The sequence below is a fragment of the Pteropus alecto genome, unplaced genomic scaffold (assembly GCF_000325575.1).
Source record: "Pteropus alecto unplaced genomic scaffold, ASM32557v1 scaffold43, whole genome shotgun sequence".
NCBI lineage: Eukaryota > Metazoa > Chordata > Mammalia > Chiroptera > Pteropodidae > Pteropus > Pteropus alecto.
Genome location: NW_006435764.1, coordinates 7988768 through 8012115, shown reverse-complemented (window position 1 = coordinate 8012115; position 23348 = coordinate 7988768). Strand labels below are relative to the sequence as shown.

Genomic DNA, 23348 nt, shown 5'->3' with positions numbered 1-23348 from the left:
CGCTCTTCCATGACAGGTAGATCTGGGGAGAGAGGGAAGAGTCTGGCATTAGTGGCACGCTCTGAGGCACTGTCCTTGCCCCCACCAGGGGGTGACAATCTCCACAATGACACAATCTCCACAAGGACACAGTGATCACGCGGACCAAGGGGCCTCTGCCTGTCGTGACAACCTACCCCAAAGAGGCCCTCCTTTCCCTCCCCCTGCCAGGCTAACCTAGTTTCTTTGGGGCCAGACAGGCCTGGCCCTTTGGAATTAGACTTCTGACCTGTTTTGCAGCGGGGTTGAAGGAGGTGGAGGGAAGCAGCTCACTGCCTTGCCCTTCCTTGCCCTTCCTTGCCCTTCCTGTTCGGCACTCTCTTTCCTCAATTACGATCGCTCCCACTTCCTGGGCACTTAACTACCTGCCAGGCACGGAGCCAGGGGCTCTATACACATAGATCATCAAATCCTGACTTGGGAGACAGGTACATTATCCCCATTTTACAGAGGAGAAACTAAGGCACAGAGAGTTAAGAGACGTACCTACAGTCACCGAATTGATAAGTGGTGCAGAGGGATTTAAATTTGGGCCTTTGGGCTCTACACTACCAGCCCGATCCTGTTGGCCTCTGAGTTAGGGACTTCACAGCCTCCTGAGATTGGGCACATAATCTCCCCTCCTCCCCCCACACACACACCTGCTGACCCAGCCTTGTGAATGGTGGCTGGCTAAGAGCACAGGGCTCCCTCAGCTGCCCAGGCCAAAGTCAGAACAAACTCACCTCCACTTTGTTCAGTAGGCAATACTGTTTTAAAAGGAGCTATAATTGGTATCTAAGGAGCATCCACCTCCAAAAGGCTAAGCTTCAGAAGAGCTTAGACATAGATATGGTTACTCAGCCTTTGGCCCGAGCTGCTCAAGGAGGAGCTCAGCAGACCCCAGCCCCACTCAGAACACACAGCCCTGCTGGGGCATGGGCGATGCCAACCTGTGACCACAGGGCGGCCAGCCGTGTTCCCTGGGCCTTGCTAGATGGCAGGCAGGGCTAGGTCCCCTCTCTGAGACAGCTACTTTCCTCACCCCCAATAGCTAAGTTCTCCCTCCCCATCTGTCTAGGGGTGCCTCCACCCTGACCCCTTTGCCTGTGGGGGCCCTTGCTTGTTTCCCCCACACAGGGCGATGCCTCACCCAGGTGATCCACTCTCTCATCTCGCTCGCTCTTTGCATCTACCTACCCTTCCCCTTCCCCTGCCCCGAACACTGGTTTCCTGCACTGTTCCTGGTCAATCCTCCACGTCTGAATGGATGCACATGCCCTCAGGAGGGACGTTTCAAAAATAACTTTCATCGTAACAGTAGCAAACATATACGTTCCAAGTACGGTGCTTAGCATCTCCCCTGTTATTGAAGCCCCTCCCAGCACACTGAGGCTGGGACTAGCCTATTCGTTTCAAGAGGAGGAAACGAGGCTCAGAGAGGTTATGACTGTGAGGAGGATGGGGCTGGGACCTGGACAGCAGCAGTCGGACTCTCAAGCCAGCCCACAGTCTGAGCGCTAACCCATAAATAAACATAGGAACAGATGCGTCGAAGTAGAAAAATAAAAGGGTTTATATCCTGGAAAAACTCAAGGTGAGGCATGGTTTTTTTGGGTAACATATGATGAGAGCTCACTTTCGATTGGGAGAAGGTCCACATGTCAGGAATTCTTACATCTATAGGGTCAGGATTTATTGCTCGATTTTACAAATGAGAACACCGAAGCTCAGACAGGCGAGTGACTTGCCCAAGGTCACGCCGCGGTCCAGGAGCAGATGAGGTGGAAGTCTCATCTGCAGCTCTCGACACTGCCCCACACAGCTCACCCTCCACAGGTGGGACCCTGGGTGACATTGCTCCCTGACGGTCTTGTCCAGAACACCCTCTTTGGGGGACCTGGGGCACTTCTTCCTCCCACTTCCTTCTTCCCCTGCCCTTCCAGTGGTCTGTCTACAGCTCCTCGGCCCCTAGTATGACACTTAGGGAGGATCCTGTCCAATCCCCTCATTTTCAGATGAGACGCAGGTCCAGAGTGGGGAAGGGGCTGACCTTCCCTCTCCCGCTGTCCAGCCCTGCGCTCGCCCACTACCCGGATGCTGCTCCTGAGGACAGACCTTCGCCGGTGCCGGCCACGTGCCTTGCCCCCTACCTTGCCGATGACGTCGTTGCGGTTCGCAGGTGCCGGCCACGTGCGAGCCACCCCAGCTGCCTTGCCCCCTACCTTGCCGATGACATCGTTGCGGCTGAGCTTGTCCTTGTCCATGACGGTGATGACGATGGTCGTCTCCCTCAGCTTCTCCGTGGGGATGTCGAAGGCAAAGGACTCGTTGAAGATGGGGTTCAGGTTCCTCTTCATCGTCACCGTCTTCTTCTTCTCCACCCGCTTGTCCTTGTACATCAGCCACACCTTCACGTAGGGGTCTGGGAACGAGGAAGGGAAGGGTCAGGGAGGCAGTGGGGGGCTCCCCGGGATCCCCTTCTCCCTCCAGATGTGGGAGCTGGGGGCGGGAGGGGCGGTGTGCTTTCCACAGGGGGTCAGGAAAGCCCCCAGCAAGAACGAGGGGAATCTGGGGGATTGGCGGATGGAGGGGGGTTAGGAGGGACCTTGGCCATCACCTGGTGCCCTCCTGGAAACACCGAGGAAACCGAGCCCCAGGAGGCCAGGTCTCGCCCGAGGTCACAGACAAGTAGTGTTGGAGCTAGGGCTGGAAGCCAGGTCTCCCCACCACAGTGTCCCCTTCTTCCTGATTTTGGGAAGGGCAGAGTTTAAGGTGATGCCGGCCCAGAGGCTGCTCCAAGGGGTCACCAAAGGCTCTGGGGCAGAGGGGTTGAGATCGGAGGTGGGGCCTGAGGATTGGGGGATGAGAGACACGGTGTGGACCCAGCTGTCCACATTCAGCATGACACTGGTGTCACCGGTGCCTCCCCAGCCTGGAGGCCCTCTGCCTCGAGAAGTCCCCCGCACCTGATGTGCCCCCGATGTCCATGGCTTTGAGGTTCCGGGCTTTGATGATGTTCACGATGATGGAGTTGGCAGAGGGGTTGTAGCAGAGCGACAGGAGCAGCTCCCCTCTGCTCCCCTGGGAGGGACAAGCGGAGGGGTGAGGCCGGGCCAGGGGCCATGCCCCTCATCTCCCCTCCAAGGGGGAACAGGAGGGGTATGGGGACGGAGGTGGGGGAGGGATGGTTATTGAGCTCTCTGGTTGGCCCCACTGTCCTGGGTCCCCTCCACCTCACTACCCCCTCCTCTGTCTGTCACCTCTGTCACACTTGGTCTCCCCTCATGTGGCAGGTCTGTATGCTGTCCCCCATGGGACCACCCCTGCTTCCCGAACAGAGCCCCAAGTTCTTTATCACAGCTCAAGTGAGTCCCCCCAAGTACCAAGCCTCAGAGCTGGGCCCGCTGCTGGGAACTCAGCTCTCCCAGGGCTGTCCATCTGCACCCCTCCCCACAGTGCTCCTGACCCCCTAAAGTCGAGGCGGGGTGGCTAGGACCAGACCCGCCAGCCCTGGCCCGCCAGCCCCCCACCAGGGGCCCGTGGCTGGGGCCTTACACTCCCATCGCTGCATGGCTTCAGATCCTTCCAGAAGGTCTGCATCTGGGTCAGGTCCACCTTGTTGAGGGGGATGGACACCTCCCCAATGGGGTCATTGCGGCTGAAGCGGTCGTAGTCCAGGACCTGGAGGTAGAGGACCCTCTGCACCACCTTCTCGTAGGGGAAACCTGGGGGACAGACGGTGGGGGGTGAAGAGCAGGATGAGGGGCCACGCTGGGCCCAGGCAGAGTGAGCCTCGTGGGCAGGACGGCCCTGAGAAGCAGGGCTGGCCCTGTGCCCTCCCGCGGCGGCCCCACCCGGATTCCGGCCTTCCTGAAGCCTTAGCAAGAACTGTCATCATCTCCTCTGTCTCTCTCGACAGGTCTCTGAGATGGATGGTACCTTGTCCTTCCCACAGGTGAAGAGACTGAGGCTCAGGTGGCTTAAATCACTTGCTCAAAGTCCCACAGCTAATAGAGAGCAGAACTGGGGCCGTTCATTCACTTAGTTGTCACGTGTCCATCTCGGTGGCCGGGCCGTGGCCCCCTTGCTCTCCAGACACCTGTTCCCCTGCCAAATGTCCTGAGGCAAGTCTGGGCAAGTGGCCCTGCCTGAGATGGCCACAGCTGCCAGCCAGGAGGCCCCAGGAGGACTCGCATCCGAGGAGCAGCCCATCCTTCCATCATTCCTCAGATCCCGCAGCTGTCCCCTTGTCCACTGCCTCCTTCCTCATCCAAGCCACTGGCTCCTCTGGCCTGGACAGTCACAAGAGTCTCCAACCCGCCCTCCCCGTGGGCTCACTTCCCCCTACAGTCCATTCTCAACGCGGCAGCCGGAGTGAGCTTTTAAAAATAGAATCGCATCACGATACTCACTGAAAGCCTCTCAGTGGCTCCCAGGGCACTTAGAATAAAAGCCATGTGCCCTGCCGTGGCTTCGACTCCTTCCGCAACTCGGCCCGCTGTCCTCCCCCTGCTTAGCCCGGGACCACTCTTCACTGAGTGACGGGGCTGCGGCCGCACCGGCCCCCTAGCCTCGGCGGCGCAAGCTGGCCCCCAGCCACACCCCGTCTCCGCTCTCTGCCCTGACGTCCCCGGTGGGGTCGGATCTCCTGTCTTACACTCTAGCGCTTTCTTCTCTTGGCTCTCATATCACAGGCTCGACAGAGCTTTACCTGTCTGTTTCCTTGAGTCCGACTCTCTCTCCAGCCTAGCGTTTCCAGGAAGGCATCTCAGCATCTAACACTGTTTCTGGCACATAGTAGGCACTCGATAAATATTTGTTAAGTGAATCAATAACTGAACGAATGAATCAGTGCCAGTGGAATGGCCTGAAGGAGCAGCAGGAGTGTTCAGGGGCGGGGCGAAGGCCGGGCTGAGAGCCGGGCCATGGAGCTCGGGTGGGCTGGGAAGGCTACTAGGGGGCCAGGGGAAGGTCTGAAGCCGGAGATGTTGGACCTTGGGAGGTTTGGTCAGAGGAGGGGCCGGCCTGGGAGGTGCAGAGGACGTGGGCCAGCCCAGAGGCCTGAGGGGGTCAGATCCGGGACCAGGGTGTAAGCAGGAAGGAGAGAGGCCACTGGAGGTTCTGGAGAGCCAGGGTACCAGGATTTGTCCTCACTGATTGAACAGGGGTGTTGGGAAAGGGTTATGGCTTCTCTAAGTGGGGTCCGGGCTCACAAAGGAGCCTGGGACAGAAATCCCTCCCTGATCACACACCAGCTTCCTGGTTACCTGGAATCCTCAGGGATAAGAGATAAAGAAAGGCCTGAAGGAGAGAGGTGGGACATTTCCTGTCCATCTGGAGGGGCTTGTCCCAGGTGGGGGAGGCAGGGAATGGGAACAGAGGAATGTATTAACAAACTAGTGGAGTGTTTTCTGTGTGTCAGGCACCATTGTAAGAGCTTTTATAATTTGCTGATTTAAAACCAAGGCACAGAACCATGCAGACACTTGCTCCAGGTCACGCAGCTAGTAAGCAGCAGAGCTGGGCTTCAAACTCAGGCAGCCTGGGCCACAGCCTGTGCTCTTAACCACTATACTGCAATTGCTACAGATGTTCTGCCTCTGGATCCTGTGGGAGTCGTCCTTCCTTCCTGCCTAATTCGGGATGAGTCCTGTGTTTGGGCCGCAGCCCTAGAGCTGGCCCCGCTTTTCTCCTTCGTCTCTGGCTGTGATGCCGGCTCCGCTGGGTCTCATAACCTAATCCCAGCTAGACACAAAATGCAGCCGGTTAACTGGGCGAGACACGTGCCGTGTGGGCGCGTGCAAGTGCACTCGTGTGTATGTGCACGTGCACATCTATACATGTGAGTTTGTGCCTGCGGTCACGTGTACACATGTGGGGGGGGAGGGTCTGGGGGTGGCCTCACCTTCAAAGAGGAAGGTCTCGTTCCAGTGGGGGTTCAGGTTCTTCCTCTTCACCTTGGTCTCCAGCTTGTGCTTCTTGTCGGGCAGCAGGTAGATCTTGACGAAGGGGTCGCTGGTACCGCTGAAGTCCTTGGCGGGCAGCTCCTGGGCCTTCATGATCTTCACGGTGAGCGTGGACTCCTGGAAGTTGTAGCCAACGCTGAACTGGATCCGGCCCAGGTTCTCTCGGCTGCAGCCCTCGTGGGCCTCGTCCTCCTCGGAGCCTGGGGAGAGCTGGGGGCGGGAGAGAGGCCGGCAGGGTCGGGGAGGGTTCTGCTTCCCTAAAGCTCCCACGGCACAATGCGGGGTGAGTGGGGCCTGTCCCACATTCCCATCCAGGCGAGGGTGCTCAGGCAGAGGGCCCCGGGCCGGGTCACACAGGGAGGTCAGGCAGAGCCGGGATGGATCCTGTCTCCTGAACCCCAGGGCAGTGTGTACCCACTCCCCAGCCTCTCCCAGACACCCCGGGTCTGCCGCCCCCTCTCTCTGCCACAGGCTGCCTTCTCCTCCCCTGGTCACCACTGTGCTGGCTCCCCCTGAGCCCCCCAGCTCCGTCCTCCAGCTTTCCATCCTCCCACAGCCCTGTGGGACGTTTTTGTGTATTTTATAAAATACGCCGACACAAAAACCTGGGCTACCAAACAGACCAGGGAGGTTGTTCGCCCCTTAAAAGACTTCACCACGATATTTCTTTGGAAAGTGACTCTCTGGGGTTCGAAGGATGATGCAATTTACAAAACGAGAGAGCAGAGTTTTCAGGAGCAACGTCTATTTGTGCAAGGCAGGGACATGAGAATCATAGATTCCCAAGCCCGGTCCCCTGGGAGCCTGACGTGGTGGGCCCAGAGGTGCCTGGGCAGCAGGGTCGTTTAAAAGGAGCCTCGGATGACAGTACCGCACACCAGGGCTGAGGACCGCAGGAAGGGAGGGCTACATCCGAATTTTGTCCCCTCCTTCAGGGGTGGCACTTGGATCAACCTAGCAACCGATAGACATGCGAAGGGTGGCATGAATGTCCCATTCCCAGGCTGATGTTGAAATAATAGGAATTGGGGGGGAGGGTCTCCTAGCCAAGCCTGCTCAGCTGTGGCTGCTCACAGAGAACACCTGAGGAGGTTTTGGAATCCTGCCCACCCCCGGCTACCTGGGGCCCCCCTAAGATGCTGCCCTGGACCCAGGGGGTTCACGTGGCCCAGGTGTCCCTGTACTAAGAGCGCCTCAGGCAATTGGATGAGAGCCAGGGGTGGGGCTCAGGCACCACATTTAAGATGAAATTGCCTCCTCTTTCCTCCCGGAGAGGTGTCCCCACCGAAACATTAAATAATACAGATGAGAATGGGTACAGTGTGCACCTACTATGGCAGAAGACTCTTCCTTCACCTTCTTACTGAATCCTGACAACAGCAGGTGAGGTGGTTACTGCCGCCCCAGCTGAGGAGACCAGCTCAGAGAGGTTAAGCCACATGCCCAAGACTGCAGAGCAGTATAAACCTTCTCTGACCGGAAAGCCCGCTCTTTCCATTCAAGCAGGCCACCTCCCATGGCAATGTTGGGACTTTCACCCAAGCCAGTGAGGACTCACCTGTCCCAGGTGAGAAACATCCAAATCACACAAATAATAGTAACTGCCACGTGCCTGGCCCTGCCCTGTGCCGGGTGCTTGGCCCTCATACTCCCTACGACCTTCCGAGGAGGCAGGCATGACTAGGTTCCAGTTCGGTTTGGGGTACAGAGAGATTACTGACTTGTATCAAGTCACCTATGACAAAGTAGAGAGTGGGAGCTCGAACCCAGGTCAGTGCCAGCCGTCACGAGTGCCTTAGCTGCCCCTCATTCTCACACTTAGATCCAGTGTCTGGGGCTTCTCCAGCCACACCCTGGTCTCACCTGTAGCTGGAAGGGTGGCTGAGGGGAGGGGGTCCCTCCAGCCCCTGACCCTCAGCTGGATCCAGGCAGCCCTGCAAGCTCCACCCCAGGACCACTGAGAGTGGCCTTCCCGACTGAGATGCAGTTTTCCCCTGGTGATCCCTCTCTCTCCGAGTTCCAGCCCACTCCCTCTGAGGCTCAGTCTCTGCGTCTGTAGAATGGGTCCGTGAGACCCGGCTTGCAGGCTTCCTGGGAGGGCTAAGTAGGTTTATGCCCCTTCCGCAGCCCTGCTCTGCAGCCGTGGAACCTGCAAAGACCACTCACCACCCCCGTTCCTCCAAAAGTTGGGGTGGAGTTCCTAGTGATTGGAGTCCAGGTGGCCCACCTAAAGTCCTTCTGGTCACTTGGTTCCTGGCTCCCAAATAAGGTGGTCTGGGGCTGGGGGGGCGGTGTCAAGTGGGCTTCACCTTGGAAGCAGGCGGTGGCTTTGTGCCTGCTCCTGGCCTTTCAGAACCACAGCCCTGAGTCCTAATTAACCAGCTGAGGCAGCTCAAGGAGCTGTTTCCATGGCAACTGGGCTGGCCACCTCCACCACGCCCCGGGGGAGGTGCTGCCTGAGTTCATGAAGAAGTAAGCATCAAAAAGCATTTGGGCAGTGCCAGGCGGGTGGACTCAGATGTGGGTGTGGCCGGGCCTCCTCTCTGACCCCCTCCCCTCAGTCCCTTCCTCTGGCCAGCTGTGGGTACCTGACTCCTTCTCCTGACCCCCAGCTTCTGACCGCTTGGGGCCTGGAGGTCAGACAGCAGCTTATTTCTGCCCTGCTCATCTTCATCATCACTACCGACGCTAAATGACCTGGCTTTGGCTTCGGGCTGGGCCGTCAGACTCCGCCTGCCCACCTCTGAGCCTCTGCTGAGCACGGGAGAGGGCGCTGGGCCTGTACTTCCTTTCTCTGCCCCTAGCTGTCCACCCCTCCCTGGGGGCAGCAAGGCACGCCGGCTGGGAAAGGGCTGTCCCTTCTGGGAACCTGTGGCAACCAGGAAGCTGTAACTGATGAAGAGACTGTGCAGGGAGGCAGGACAGACTGTGATGGTAGCCTGTCCAGAAGAGAGACGATGGCCAGGCCATCACCTGGGTGCAGAAGGACAGACAGGAGGGTAATGGAGGGGCCCGAGCATGCAAGGGCCTGGGAGGTGGGGGGAAGAAGGGAGAGGTGAGGAGGCCCAAGGGAGACCAGATCTGGAGAGGAAAGTCTGATGCTCCAGTCTGCAGCCAAGAGAAACACAGACTCGTGGACCCACCTCAGGGCCTGCTGCCTGGGGGTCTGCATTTTCACAAGGTCCCTGGGCTGGGCTAGAAAAGGGCAGTGGGGATGGATGGATAGAACCGGCTAGAACCCTAAATGACAAAGGGTGGGGTTCTGAGGGTCTCAGGGAGGGTGGGGGCTGTGGTGTCAGGACAGTGGGCAAGGGAACTCTGAACTGAATGACATCAGCACCGGTGTCAGGTGAGGGCCTGAGAGCACATCAACCAAACCCCTTCCTTCCCTCTACGGGAGCGGGGAGAAGGGGGCCCTGCCCAGGGAGGGGAAGCACCTTGTCCCAGGTCATGTCTAGTAGGAACACAGCAGGACGGGGGTCCCCCCTCACACCTTCCTCAAGCCCTCCCGGGCCTTTCTGAGCTGCCAGACCTCGGGCTGACTCCTGCCTGCAAATTTGCCTTGGGAAAGCACAGTGGGGCAAATAGCTGTGACTCACTGCTGGCACCAGGGGGCGCTGTGTGAAGTCGCAACCTCTGCCTTAATGAAAAGTGCCCCAGAACCACAAGGGCTGGGATCCCAGTGGGATGGGCTGTAGACAAGTGAACCCCAGCACAACTGTCTCCTCACAGGGATCAGGACCAGGAAGTTCCTGTTCTCCTGCTCCCTTTGGGGCTCAGCTGGTCCCCCAGCAATGGGGGTTGGGAAGGTCCCAGGGATGCGGAAGTGAGACCCGCTTCACTGGGAGCTCTGCCTCCGTGGGACCTCTGTTCAATGGGACGCCCCAAGCCCTCTGTCCGCTAGCCCTTCCTTCCAGGACCGTAAAAGTATCTCACATGAGTAGGTTTTCTTAGGCCCCTGTTCAAGCCAGAAAGGGATTGGACATTGTTATTCTCACTTGACAAATGAGGAAACTGAGGCACAGAGGACGTTTTGGTGCAAGAGCGGGGAGAAGAACCCAGGCCCTGCTCAGGCCTTCACCGCGCTGGTTCCCCTGCCCCCGGGGGACTCCCACGCTCCATACCCGCCGCCTCCCCGGCCCCAGGTCTCCCAGCCCAGCTCCTGCCCTTCTCACCATGAGCATCTCGCTGGTGAGGGAGTTGACGAGATCTGAGACAGAGGAGCGTGGCTCGGTCCGGCGGTCAGACTCATCGTGAGGCGTCTGGCTGGGCACGGGGGCTGTGTTCACCACCTTCCCTCCTGTAGGCAGCCTGGGGGCAGGGGGAGTCCCAGTGAGCACGGCGGGAGGTGGGCTGGGCTGGGCGCCACCGGCCTGGGGGGCCGCAGGACCTTCTCTGAGACCCGAGCAGCTGCCACCTCCTGTGGGCCAGTAGAAGCTGTGCTCTCGTCCACAGGGAGACCCGGTGCTCTCCCCCCACTCCCTCAGTGTGATCTGCCTCGACTGCCCTGTAGATGCTGTTTTGAGGGGTACTCCCACTCCTCCTGTGCCCCAGAAAACCCCCAACCTCCAGTCGCTGCTTGCATGGTGGTCTCTCTGAGCGTGCCTCCCTCCCCAGAGGCGCCCTGCATCCCTGCTAGCCCCTGCCTGGGAGGGGAGGCTCTGCGGGGGCGTGTCCAGGTCACCTCTCTGCATCATTACCTTCTGCAAACACATCTATCTCCCGGACGCCCCACCTGTGTGTGCTCAGGCTCAGCGAGAACATAGGTGCCCTTTGGACGCAAGGTGAGGTCATGACCACTGTCCACACAGCTCTGTCCAGCAGAACTGTCATTCTATACCTGCACTGCCCATGTGTGGCTACTGAGCATTTCAGATGTAGCCAGTATGACTGGGAACTGAATTTTTAGTTTTGTTTGACTTAAACTCATTTCAATAGCCACCTATTGGATAGGGCAAATCATTACCCCCTTGCTCCCCACCGTCCTCCCACCCTGAGGACTGCACATTTGAGAAGGCTCTTGCCCAGGTTCAGAGAAAGACGGGGCACCACCGAGAAGCCCCAGATCTGAGGATTTCATGAGAGGCCCTGTCTGTATATTCGACTCCATGCTGTTCCCAGGGAGCCAGACTCTCAGGCCCAGGGGCTGGGCGGTGAGCCCAGGCTCCGTCCATCTGGGGCTCAGAAAGGGGGCACTTAAAAGCCTGCCCAGGGACCAGGCTGGAACATCCCATGAGCAGGAGAGGTGGGGGCAGGCAGCAAGGAGGAGATGGGGAGACTGGCAGCGTGGGGCTCGGACAGACTATGACAGAACAGCTTTGAGAGGACCAGAGCCAGACTTGGAGACCACACAGGCTGGACACAAGCCATGGCCCTGGGTATGGACCAGCCACCAGCACACGATCGGCCATGACAGACACAGACAGACATGCAGAGAATCTGCCAGGCCCTGGAGGGGAGACACCAGGACCTAACAGCAGGGTGTATGCGTGCACGCGTGCATACACACACACACACACACACACACACACTCACACACACTCACACAAGTGCACACAAGCCCAACAGACACCCAGGGGAACAGGGAGAGAATGGAGAATAGCACGGGATTCAAGGCAGGTCAACCAGAGCGGCGAGATGACACACATACAGCGATGCGCACACTTCGATCCCGAGAGGAAACACATTGGGAGAGACCCAGGCATGCCGAGGTGCGCTGGTGAATTAGGACAAACCGAAACAGAAAAAGCAGGGAGCGGTCTCAGGGACGGACACCCCGAGAATCAGACAGACGACGCGCCTGCTGTGAGAACCTGGCCTTGCCTGGACAACACGGAGACACCCCACCCCGCCCAGGGACCCGCGGGTGCCCCGGCCAGAGGCGAGGCCACAGCAGAGCACACGCACACACGCACACGCGCACACGGACACGCACGGGTGGACACACGCGCGGACACACACGCGGGCACGTGCTCACGCGGGCAGGCACGGGAAGGAGGAGGGGACTGAAATAGCTGGAGAGGTAAACGCAGGTTAAAAACAGAGGGGGGAGGAGGAGAGAGCGGAGACTGACTCTGCCGAAGGTATGAGAAAGTCGAAGTCATTTTGGCCACGCCACAGCCTCAGCACAGCTGCAAAGCAGCCTGGGAAGAGATGGTCAGCGCCACCGAAGCTATTGGAGGTCACAGGACAGAGAGAGACAGAGAGACACGTGCACAGAGGGGCAGAGGGAGCGGCGGAGGGGCCCGTCGCTGGCCCAGGGACATTCCTGTGAGGAGCAGATGGGAGGAAGAAGTGGGGAGAGAGAGGCCAAGAAAGATTAGTTGGAGACGAGTGAAGAGGCTGCAGGGTAGACAAGCGGACGAAGAGGAGCGGGCGGCCGAGAGGAGAGGCGGAGCAGAGGCGGGGGACACACACTGCGACAGGAGAAACGTGGATGGTGGCTTTGGGGCCAGGAGAGTGATGGGGGTGGCCAGGCCCCGCCCTGCCCCAGCCCCCCTCGGGGGCGGGGGGCCATGGTGGAAACCATTTGGATCCCAAGAAGCGGTGATGAGAGGGATGGCTGAGCACGAGGCGGGGAGGGCTGCAGGGCAGATGTCCGTGGCGGGATGGGCGCAGCGGAGCGCGTGGGCCAGGGGCAGCTCTGGCCTCCCTCCCGGGCCCAAGGGTATTCTGAAGTTCTTGGGGGCCCACTGCACTGAGGCCCAGGGGCTGGGGGGGTCTCAGATGGGGAATTCCCAGCCACCGGGAATCCTGAGAGTAGAGACGGTGGCCAACTCTGCCATTTCCCTGTTCCTAACTAGGTGCACCCCCTTCTCGCTTGGGACCTGGAGTGGTCGCTCCTTGTCTTAGAGTCCTCCAGTCTCCCAGGAGCCTGCTGCTGACAGACCTTGGGGGCCACCTACCCATCACCCTGGAGACATCGGGCCAAGGGGTCGGCTGGGTGGAGAAGGGAGGATGGGGAAGAGGAGCAGACCCTGGGTCTGGAGGTGGAAGCTGAAGAAGAAGGGACGGCTGGCCCAAGCCCACCATCCCAAGGTCCAAGCCAGGAGTCCAGAGGAGTGAAGCCCTAAGGTGCCTGGTGCCCAGTGGGTGGTGCCAACGCCAAGCTTGGGATGGGAAGGGTGCTGGGAAGGAAGCGCTTGATTTCGGACGGCCTTGCAAACACCCCCGAGGCCATGAGAAATGAGTGACCAGGTGGGAATGGCATGGGTCCACTCGGAATGGCGAGGGCCCATGGCCTCCACCTCCACACCCTCTTTCCCGGGAAGGCAAAGGACAGCTGATGTAATGATCAGAAGGGATGGGTGTGTTAAAATATGGAGCGAGACCTAAGTGGCAAAGAGGTAAAAATAGGCTGTGAGTGAAAATGGAAGCCAGTTAATTACCACATGGGCGACGTGAAATCTCGTTTCCAGCCTGCATCTGCTCCCTCACGCTCCACACCTTCCCAGGCAACTGGCTCAGGTGCTTAGCAGGCTCTCGGGGGGCTCCAGCCCCCTACCTGCAGCCCCTCGCCCTCTCCCCAAGCCCTCTGGCCTGCCTGCAGCCCAGCCCGGAGGCCCCGGCCCAGAGAGCCAGGATTCCTGCAGCACCAGGTGGGCTGGAGGTAGCAACCTCTGTTCCTCCCACACCCCAGGACTTGGGCTCAGGGTGTGACACTGTCTGTGTCACTGAGTGAAAGTGGCCCTGCTCTCCCCTCCCACTCCCTGGGGACTTTGGCTCTGCCCACTGCAGACAAGCAGCTGTGGACTTCGATGAGAGGACGTGAGAAGGCTGGTCTCCGGAAGCCACCAGAGGGGCAGGCGAGTCAGCTGTCTAACTCCCTGCCTACCCTTTCCTGACCCATCGCCCCTGGCAGCAGCTCGGGACAGTCCCTTCCTGCACCTGAGGGCCTCTTAATGAGCAAGTGCCAGGGTCCCTGCCCGGCTGACAAGATCTGACAAGTGCCCCAGCCCAAGGGCCTGTTCCCTCGTTAGAAGCTCAGCACGTCTGAGCTGGAAGGGGTCACCCTGTCCAATCCTTCGTTTGATGGACAGGGAAGCAGAGGCCCAGGAGGGGCTGTGACATGCCCAAGGTTGCAGAGCTAGGTTCTGGCAGAACCGGGGCTAGAAGGAGGGCATCCTGGATGCCAGGCCACATGCTCTCCAGCAGTGTAGCATTTTGGTCGGACGAGAAGCAGAACTGACCAAGGCAATGAGCCATCCTGCCATGACTACAGGTGTGCGGCGGGCCCGGCCTAAGGCCAGGGGAGAGGAAGTGGTCAGACCAGGTGCAGGATCACCTGGCCTTTGTGACGCTGACGGAGCCCTGGAGCCTCCAGCCTTTCCCATGCCCCTTCCTCAGAAGAGGGCTCCACGCCCTCCATCAGGAGATGCTCCCGAGGTCCTGATGAATGAGCCTGTGGATGGTTAACTGCCTGGGCCTCTGCTCAGCCTGTGCGGTGCCACATGGGCTATTCCTGGTCCCCACGGGGCCCTGAGGGCCAGCGGTGGGGCTACCGGCGACAGGTTGCTCTCGGCCCCTCACCCTGTTCCCTCTTCTTGGTACCTCAGGCTCAGGGGCTGTCTTTCTGGTTCTTTCTGGTCACCAGGCCTCTCCCATGCCCCCGACCCTCCCCTCTTCCATCAGCTGAGCAGCCGGTCACACCTCTGCATTGGGGTGTGTGACCATCACCCCAGTGGGACCTCTAGGCAAGAGGAGGTTGAGGTGGAGGGGATGAGGGAGAACAGGCTGGCGCCCCGTCCCTAACATCCCCCCCGCCCACCAACCACCGGGGAAACTGGGATTTCCGGGTCGGGCAGAGATGAAAGATGAGGGGGCAGCAGAGGGAAGCAAGCAGGAGAATGGGGCAGAAAGGCTGGCTTGCTCCGGGCGAGGGCAAGCATGCCCGGGGAGCAGGCTTGATCCAGAATGGTCCCAGTAGGGCCGCACTGGCCTCGGACCCAAGGGACACCACCGGGCGGCCGTGTGTGAGGGCACCGGCTGGGGAGGGGGCTGTCCTCCCGCTCCAGCATCCATTGAAGGCGCCACCGCCTCGTCCAGCAGCCGGGCCGGTCGAGGCAGGCGGCCTCTCCACGCCTCCTTCTCCGCCGCCGCTGCCGCGGGCCCTCGCCTGTGCTCGTACCTCTTGTCCCCCTGAGCGTTCTGGTTCTGCTGGGTTCCTGGGTTTTGCAGGTCAGGGATATTGGCAAAGTCATCCTGTTCCGAAAGCCCTAAGACCAAGGATAGCACCACCATCCGGCCTTCCCTGCCCGGGGTGGGCAGCCCGCCAGCCGGGGGCGAGAGGAGGAGGCCCCGCGGGAGGGGCGGGGAGGGGCAGGAGAGACAGAGACAGAGACAGAGACAAAAAGAGAGAGGAAAAAAGCGTAAGAAACTGGCCCTGCGGGACAGAAACCACACGTCAGCACTGTCAACAGTCGCGGAGCAGAGTGGGGTGGAGGCAGGGAGGGCGAAATGGAGGGGAGGTGTCCATGGTCTGAGACCCAGCTCGCCTGGGGGCCGGAGCGAGATTCTCTGGAGAAACGGGGAAGGGACTGGGCAGGGGCCCGCTAAGACGGCGCGTGGCTGGGACACTCAGGGAAGGCCGAGGGGAGCGGAGCCCAGGGCCTGGGACACGGCAGACTTCCAAAGGTTAATTTATCTCCAGCCAAACGAAGGCCAGGGGCTGCTGGCTCTGACCACCCAGGGCCCCTGGCAGGCGAGGGAGGGGCTCTGGCGCCATCTTCCTTCAGGCTGTGCAGGTGGGTTGGGGCTCCCAGCTGGGAAGTTCTTAGGGAGTTTGGAAATCCAGCAGGCACCGGGCCCTGTGCTCAGGGGAGCCTCTCGTAAAGGCGTCTCTGGGTCACGGTCAGCCGGGCACGCTCGATGCCAGGAGGGGTCTTAGGAGCTTCCTCCCCCAGGTCCCTGGACACACAGCCCATCAGAGGGGAATGGAAGTCCCTTCCGGCAGATGGTGCTTCAGCCACCGTGGGCCTTCTCCTGTGTCCCTGTTCTTGGAGATGCAGGGAATAGCCCCTAAGGCTTTTGGTTCCAGTTCAGGGGCCGTTCCTTGGAGGAGCAGTCCAGAAACCACCAAAAAAAGCAAAGGTGGAGACAGAAAATACGGGAACTTGGCAAGGTCTGGAGAAGCCCAGGCAGGACTCGAGGGAGTCCATGTCTGCAGCGAGGACAGCCTGGAGAAGGCTGGACAGTCCAGGCAGAGCAGCTCGGGCAAACAAGGAGGAGGCGAGAGCCGTTTGGGGTTGATATGTAGGCAGCAGCAAGGGGCCAGAGGTCAAGTTGTGACAGCTTTCGTATGGAGCCTTCTCAGAGAACCACTGGGCAACTTCAGGGTCACCTGCATTTTCGGGGATAAAAGTGGCCGGCTGCCCCCTCAAAATCATCTGAGTTCATGGGCATTTTCTGGGTGCTCTGTGGAGCAGGCATGAAAGCATCTCAAGAAGGCCTAAGGGAAAGATGGCAAACATGGGGGAATGTTCCAGACGGGGGTGGATCGTGGGTCAGGACGTCTATCACTTTTCCCCTCATCTGGGAGGGTGCGGTCATGGAAAGTAGCTGGCTATGGCTATTCCCAAAGAAGTTGTCAAAAAGGAAACTGAAGCAGGTGAGAAATGGCCTCTGGAAGTGCGGGGCCCACACTGGGGTTGGGGGAGGGGAGGAAATTAAGTGGTCACACTGCCTTCTTTGTCTTTGTATCTTTGTCCCGGGCATGGTGACTCCAGGCTGACACTTGCACTGGCATCCAACTTTTGGGGAACAAGTCCCCCTTCCCTCAGGAGGAATCCTCATTCTTTGTTCTCTGGCCCCCGGAACTGTTTGAGAGTTGGTAAAATTCCATTTGGCTGCTTGGGAGCCGGTTGAGCTGGGGGAAGGGGAACCCAGTGAAAACAACATGTTTTTCCCTGGTTAATGCATTTTTCAGGCACTCCTTTTGCTCTTCTTAAAAAACAAAATGGGTCCTCTGCGTAATTTCCCAACTCATCATTCTCTCCGGATCGTAGGCCCCAGGGCAAGAATGGGAGCAAGAGTTGGAGGAGAAGCTGGCGGTATTGGCGGGGTCACACCCATTAAGCAAGAGGAATGCCTCCTTCCCTGGTGGGGTTCTGGGGGGCATCCTGGCTAGACCTCTCACCCTGACCCTCCATCTGAGCCACCAGTGTTTGGGTAAGTAAAAGGCCTCAGACACTAAACTGTAAGGCAGGGTCCAAGGTCAGCAAACTACAGCTGGTGGCCAATGTTTGTAGAGCTCACAAGCCGAGAATGATCTGTACCATTTAAAATCTGATCAAGGCTACATGTGTCCCGCAAAGCCTAAATATTTATAATCTGCCCTTTACACAATGTGCCGACCCCTGCTGTGAGGGACGACAAGTGGAGGAGGTGGGGGAGTGGGTGAGCCCTGGAAGTGGCTGGCAGGTGAGGGGCATGAAGCCTGTGGTGGGCGGAAGCAGCATGGACCAAGGATGCTGGCACACGAGAGCCACTCATCAGATTCTGGTTGTGGTAGGCAGGGAGGAGCTGGTGAACAGGGGCTTTCCTCCAGCAGGCATCTTTCTTCCCAGAGCCTGGGGACGGCCCCTGCCCCAGTCTGATGGCTGCTAGAACAGGAGGCAGGGTGACGGCAGTGCAAGGAACAGCCTGAAGTCAGGAGCAGAGAGGGGTGCAGGAGTCCGGCCGGCTCAGTTCTGTTCAAGCCACAGCAGAACCAACCTCCTCAACTCTCCTAATCCATGCCAGTGCCACAGCATCTGTCCCAAAACAAACTGTAACTTGGAGGCCGGGAGACTCTGCTGGGCATCTTGTCTCATGCAGGCATCCAGCTGGATTCCCAAGAGCCCTTGGGTAGGGGAGAGCCCCAGTGGATGCATCACCTGGAGTTGCCAAGTAGACTCGCAGGCAGCATGTCCTGTTGGGCTGGGGCCACGGGCCACTTGCACAGTGTGGGAAGCTGGCGTGGCAGAGCATCTTCGGTTGGATGCCTCTGCCGGGAGCAGCACTCCCGTCTGCCCTGGAAATTTGGTCTGGGCTCTCAGCCGGAGAAGCAGGATGCTCTGAGGGACCGGCTTGCCTTCAGAATCCCCACATCTTGCCAGTGAGCTAGGTCTTGACCTTGACCTCCTCCCTTTCTCCTCTCCCAGGCTTGGTGTGCTGGTCTCCTGCTTGTGAACAGTACTCCTAGGAAAGGCCTGGGCGAGGGAAATAATCCCCAGAGCCTGGAAGGAAGGTTACATTAGGCCCAAGGAGGTGGTGATACCAGAGACAGAAGCCCAGGCCTGCCCTGGGCTCTGAGAGCGAAGGCAGATGCCCAGAAGGATGTTAGGGAGGAGGTGCCCTGAGTGGGGGGCCCCTACCGTCCAGCGGGGCTGGGGGAAGGGGGCCCTGTGGCTGGGGGAATGGCTAAGGTTAGACACCGGTGGTATGTTGTTACTTCTCAGACCTGCACACTCAAAAGAAGCCTCTGATTTAGAAACAATCTTCTCTGAAGCTTTAGGAGAAACATCCAAGGTTTGTCCCTAGGGGATGGGCCATTACGGGAGCCAGGGCAGGAGCTGGAGGACAGGTGGCTACAGAAGGTCAGAGAGGCAGAGGACAGGGCTGATGGTAGGGACAGGGGAAGTGAGACGGAGGGAGGAGGGGGTGGGGCGGGAAGGTGAGCAGAGTCCGGTTACAGAGAAGTAAAGTGGAGGGGAGGAGGCGGGGCCTGGGAGATGGAGTGAAAGGGGATCAGGTTGGGGGGGGCGGGGAGAGAGGTCGCAGGAGAGGGTGAGGCTGGCGGGGAGGCACGAGCAGCCTGGGAGGAGACAGATCTGGGGACCTCAGCAGCTTCCTTAGTGTCTCCACTGACTTTTAGGGGTGACCTTCTCTGAGCCCCGAGGCACCGAGGCACCAAGAGTGGCCTGGGGTCCTTGGAGGGGTAGCTCAGATATGAATCCTTCCATGGCGGGCTTCAGGCCCGAGCCACAGGCCATCAGAGACTGGGGAGAGGTGTCTGAGCCAGCCTGGCACCCTGTCCCTGAGATGCAGGGCCAGTGCTCACTCCCGAGGAGATGTAGGGGAAAGAGGCTGGGTCGGGGAGGTGGGGGTTGGCCCACTCAAGGTGGGGACTTACAGGAAGGATTTCATGTCCAAGCCTCGGTTTCGAATCTGCCCCACCACGTGGTCCCAGCTGCCCGGGTTGGAGCGGCTGCGGCCACCAGCCGCCCGGTACTTGGAGCCTGCAGAGGCGCCCTGCCGAGCCTGGCCCCGGCCATAGGCCCGGGGGTTGGGGCCCGGCACCGAGGCCGTGTGGGCCTGCAGCTGGCCTAGGCTCTGGCTGGTGGTGGGCTGGCTGGGCTGCCGGCCACGCTGGTGCTGGCTCAGCGGCTGCTGCAGGCTCTGCTGCCGCATCAGAGTGCGGGGTCGCTGGCATTTCGGCTCTCCCGTGGAGCTGGGGATAGACTCAAGGGTAGTGGCCGTGGACAGGGTGGAGTCCTCGAAACTTGGGGCAGGTGGAGGAGAGGAGAGAAAGGAAAAGCAGGTGAAGGGATCACAGTGGAGGAGGAAGCCTAGAGCCAGGACTAGGAGGCCCCAGTGCAGGGCGCGCTCTGCCGGACCTCGCCAGGCCTCCGTCACGGTTGTCGCCGCTGCCATCGCTGCCACCACCTCACCCAGGAGGCCACAAAGCCCCGCGCCCACCCTCCGGCCCCCAGGTCGGCCCAGCCCACCCTCTGGCCTTGGCTCACCTAGCGCCCAAATACCCCCTGTCTGAGCCAACCTCTCGGCTGGTCTGAATGGGCTGCGGAAGCTGTGGAGGCTGCTGCGTAGTGAAGGCGGGTCCCCAGGGCCCTGTGGCTGCCTGTCATGTTGGAACGGGAGGAGGTGGAGGGAGCTGCTGCTGCCCCCTCCTGCTGTCTCGCTGGGGGACCCCAGGAAAGTCTGCCTCTGTGTTCTAAGTACTGCTGGCCTTTGGAAATTCAGGCCAGTGCAAAGTTGGCCTAGTAATGTGTGGTGAGTCAGGGGAAGGTGGCAATTCTTATGCTTTGTCTACGGAGGCTGGGAGTGTCCTTGAGCTCCCAGACCTCTGCCTTACGGCCAAGGCCGCCTCAAGTTTCAGGATCTGGTGCAGACCTTTGCCCTCCTTCTAGGGTCCCTGTTTCTGAGGTTAAATGTCCCCTCCTGATATCTTGGGGAATGGCGTCTAGCCAGTGGAGGGGACCTTGGAAAGGAGCAGATCAGGTGGGATCCCCAGGAACCACTTGTCTGGCCACTTTGCCACAATCCTGATGGAAAACAGGGTTGACTGTCCTGTCCTCTATGCATTTGCAAGAGGGCACCCACCTCACAGGCCCATCGGCATCTCAGAAAAACGCTGGGATGGGGGGCAAGGACAGACAGGAAATAGGTAGGACATGGCTGATCAGAGGCAAAATGAGGTCAGAGGCCCGGGTTCAAATCCCATCTCTGCTACTTCCTAAGTTTGAGACTTTGGAAAAGTGAGTCCACCTCTTAGTTTCTTCATCTGTAAAATGGGGGTGAACATAATCCAAGTTGTCTCTGTCACAGGGTTGCCACGGGGATCTAATGAGGCCGGTCCCAGGGACGTGTGGTACCGTCAATGCCCCCTGTGCCAGCGGTAGCTGCAAACGTTTCAGGAGAGGGAGGTAGGAGGGGTCAGAGAGCCCGGCCTCCCCTGGGCCAGCTGCCCGCTTCGTGCCCTGGCTCGAGACTTTAGCACATTTGACAGGCAGGGCCAGAGCCTCAGAGATCTTGACCTCCTCCTCTGTCCCTTCCCTTTGTCCCAATCCAGTGGCCTGGGGCAGGGGTTGGCAAGATCTGAGCCACGGGCCACCTGTTTTTGTAAATAAAGTTTTCCTGGAACACGGCCGCTGCCATTAATTCACGGGCATACCTCGCTTTACTGTGCTCCGCTTTACTGTGCTCTGCAGATACTGCTTTTTACAAATTGGACATTTGTGACAACCCTGGGTCAAGCAAGTCTATCGGCGTCATTGTTTTTTAGCAATAATTTTTTAATTAAAGTATGTACTTGTCTTTAGACATAATGCTATTGCGCACTTAATAGTCTACAGTATAGTGTAAACGTAACTTTTATATGCACCGGGAAAGCAAAAATTTTGTGGTCTGGAATGGAACTCCCAATAGCTCCAGGGTTTTTGCCCGTACATCCCATTTAAGGCGGCTACGGGGCTAGATGGCAGGGGTCAAGCAGTCGTAAATGAGACTGTGTGACCTGCGAAGCCTAAGTATTTCTTATCTGACCGTTTACAGGAAAGCTTGCCGACTCCTGATCTAGCACCCCGGGGCAGCCATGGACCCCTGAGCTGCCCGAGGAGGGGGCCTCAGGGCCCTTGGAGCCGCTTTCACCACTGCAACCAGACCTCAGCTTTGCTCACCCCCGAGCCTATTCTGAGAACCAAAGGACAACAGTTAGGCTGCCCTGTGGGCCGAGAGAAAGAGAAAGAGAGAGAGAGAAAGTCAGAGAATAGTAAAGAGTGAATGAGAGAGAGAGAGAGAGAGAGAGAGAGAGAGAGAGAGAGAGAGAAAGAGAGAGAGAGAGAAAATGAGAGAGAGAGAAAATGAGAGAGAACAGAGAAAAAAGCAAAACATGGCTTTAGCTGGGGTCTTGGGAGGGGGGCAGCAGCCTCGCTTGGCTCAGGTGTGGAATTGGGCTACCACCAGGTGCAGGCCCAGGCCTGGCCTGCCAGGTAGGCCTGCAGCTCCTTAGGGGCAGGCTGAGGCAGAAGAAAGACAACACCTGGGCGGCTGCCTCCTCCTCCTTGCTGACCTCATTTTGGTTTCCTATCATATCCAAAATTAGTCCAATTTACAACCTCTCAGTCACAGGAAACTAAAATTGGTTCCTGCAGGCCTGGAGCCAGCAGATGGCATAGAGGCCTCAGCCAGCCTGGAGTCTGTGGCCGGAGCAGCCTGGAGAGGGTGAGGTGCTGGGCCTGGCTGTCAGACAGGGTGCAGGGCTTCCCTCTGGGACCCTCCTGCGGCCTGATGTCAGGGGAGAAACTGACCTGTGTTCCCTCAGGCAAACGAGCAAATGAGACCTCAGCACAGTGGGCCTCAGTGGTCCCCACGGTAAGAATCCCAGGCCTTCTGAAGAGAAGCAGGCTGGCCCAGAATCGAGGCAATGGGACAGCCCAATGGCTAAGAAGGGCTCCATTAGCTGGGAACAAGGTCTTTCTAATAGCCGAAAATGGAACCTATGTCCCCACGGGTGAGAATGGTCATAGTTCAAATGATTTAGAGCCTGGAAGGGCTCAGCTGTGGGGAAATGGAAGGTTCTGAAAGCCAAGATGAGAATAAGGCTGCCCCACGGTGGAGGAGAGGGGAACGTATATCTGCTGCAAATAGGGGCCAGTTCTACATCCATCGCCCAAGAGAGGGACGGACTGTCTGTCTGGCAAGCTCAGACAGCTGTCAGAAAGGAAATGGCAATTCTGTCTGACGTCCAGACCACCCTCATTAGAAAAGAGAAGCCAGCTGGGGCTCGACAACCCAACCTCCAAGAATACACAGTCCCAACAGCTGACAGTGGGGCACCCCACTAGCCAAGACTGGGACAGCCAGTGAGGATGGCTGAGATGAGCGTGAGCCAATGGGGAGAGCCCGGCTGTTGATGGCGGGCCTATGTAACAGATGGATTATGGTGCAAGCCAGACCGGGACCAGCCAATGGAGTCACCTGATGGTCAGAAATGGAATGGCTCAACCTCTGGGTCTAGAGCCATCTGTTGGCTGGAAGAGGGAAGGCTCGGTGGCAGATGAGTGGCATAAACACAGGCTGAGAGTGAGCCAGCTCCCCAAGAATGGGATGGTCCAGTGGCCGAACAACCACAGGCCTGCTGCTCATGGAGGGGTGACCTGACAGCTGAAATGGGGCGGCCAGTCAAAGAGGATGGGATGACCCAAGGGCTGAAATGAAGCTGCCCTAGGGGCAGAAAATGGAATGACCTGGTCACTGGCAAAGAAAGACTGATGCGGGGGGCGCGGGGGGTGGGGCAGCAGCCGGAGGCCGGGATGTGACACTGTATGGCTGTTAGTCGTGCTCGATGGCAAGGACGATGGGAGTCTGGTGAAGTAATGGAAGGAGCCAGGGGCCGAGGACGGCACCGCTGGGGGCAGCAGCGGGCATGCCAGGGGTCCCGCTGTCGCCCTGGAGGGGGCAGGCCTGAGCTCAGGGCTCCGGCAGCCATGGGGCCATCACTCACTTGGACAAGTTGAGCTTCCCTGCGGCCAGGTGGCTCTGCACCGTCCGCCAGCGGCCTCTCCCCGCCTTGCCACCGCCGCCCGGCTCGCTGGGGGCAGTGCCGCCGCTTCTCAAGGCGTCCTCTCCGGGTGGCGGCACCGG

General features: G+C 59.1%; 1 protein-coding gene across 1 annotated transcript in view; it reads right to left on the bottom strand.

Moving 5' to 3' along the window:
• Window positions 1-23348, bottom strand: part of SYT7 (synaptotagmin 7) — a 33087-nt gene that overhangs the window by 828 nt on the left and 8911 nt on the right. The window contains exons 3-8 of the mRNA XM_025046305.1: window positions 10163-10298; window positions 5927-6197; window positions 3577-3746; window positions 2988-3102; window positions 2244-2443; window positions 1-22 (exon numbers count right to left, since the gene is read on the bottom strand). The exon at window positions 1-22 is cut by the window's left edge and continues 828 nt beyond it. Coding sequence (XP_024902073.1) covers window positions 1-22; window positions 2244-2443; window positions 2988-3102; window positions 3577-3746; window positions 5927-6197; window positions 10163-10298 — 914 coding nt within the window. The remainder of the gene's footprint in view (window positions 23-2243; window positions 2444-2987; window positions 3103-3576; window positions 3747-5926; window positions 6198-10162; window positions 10299-23348) is intronic.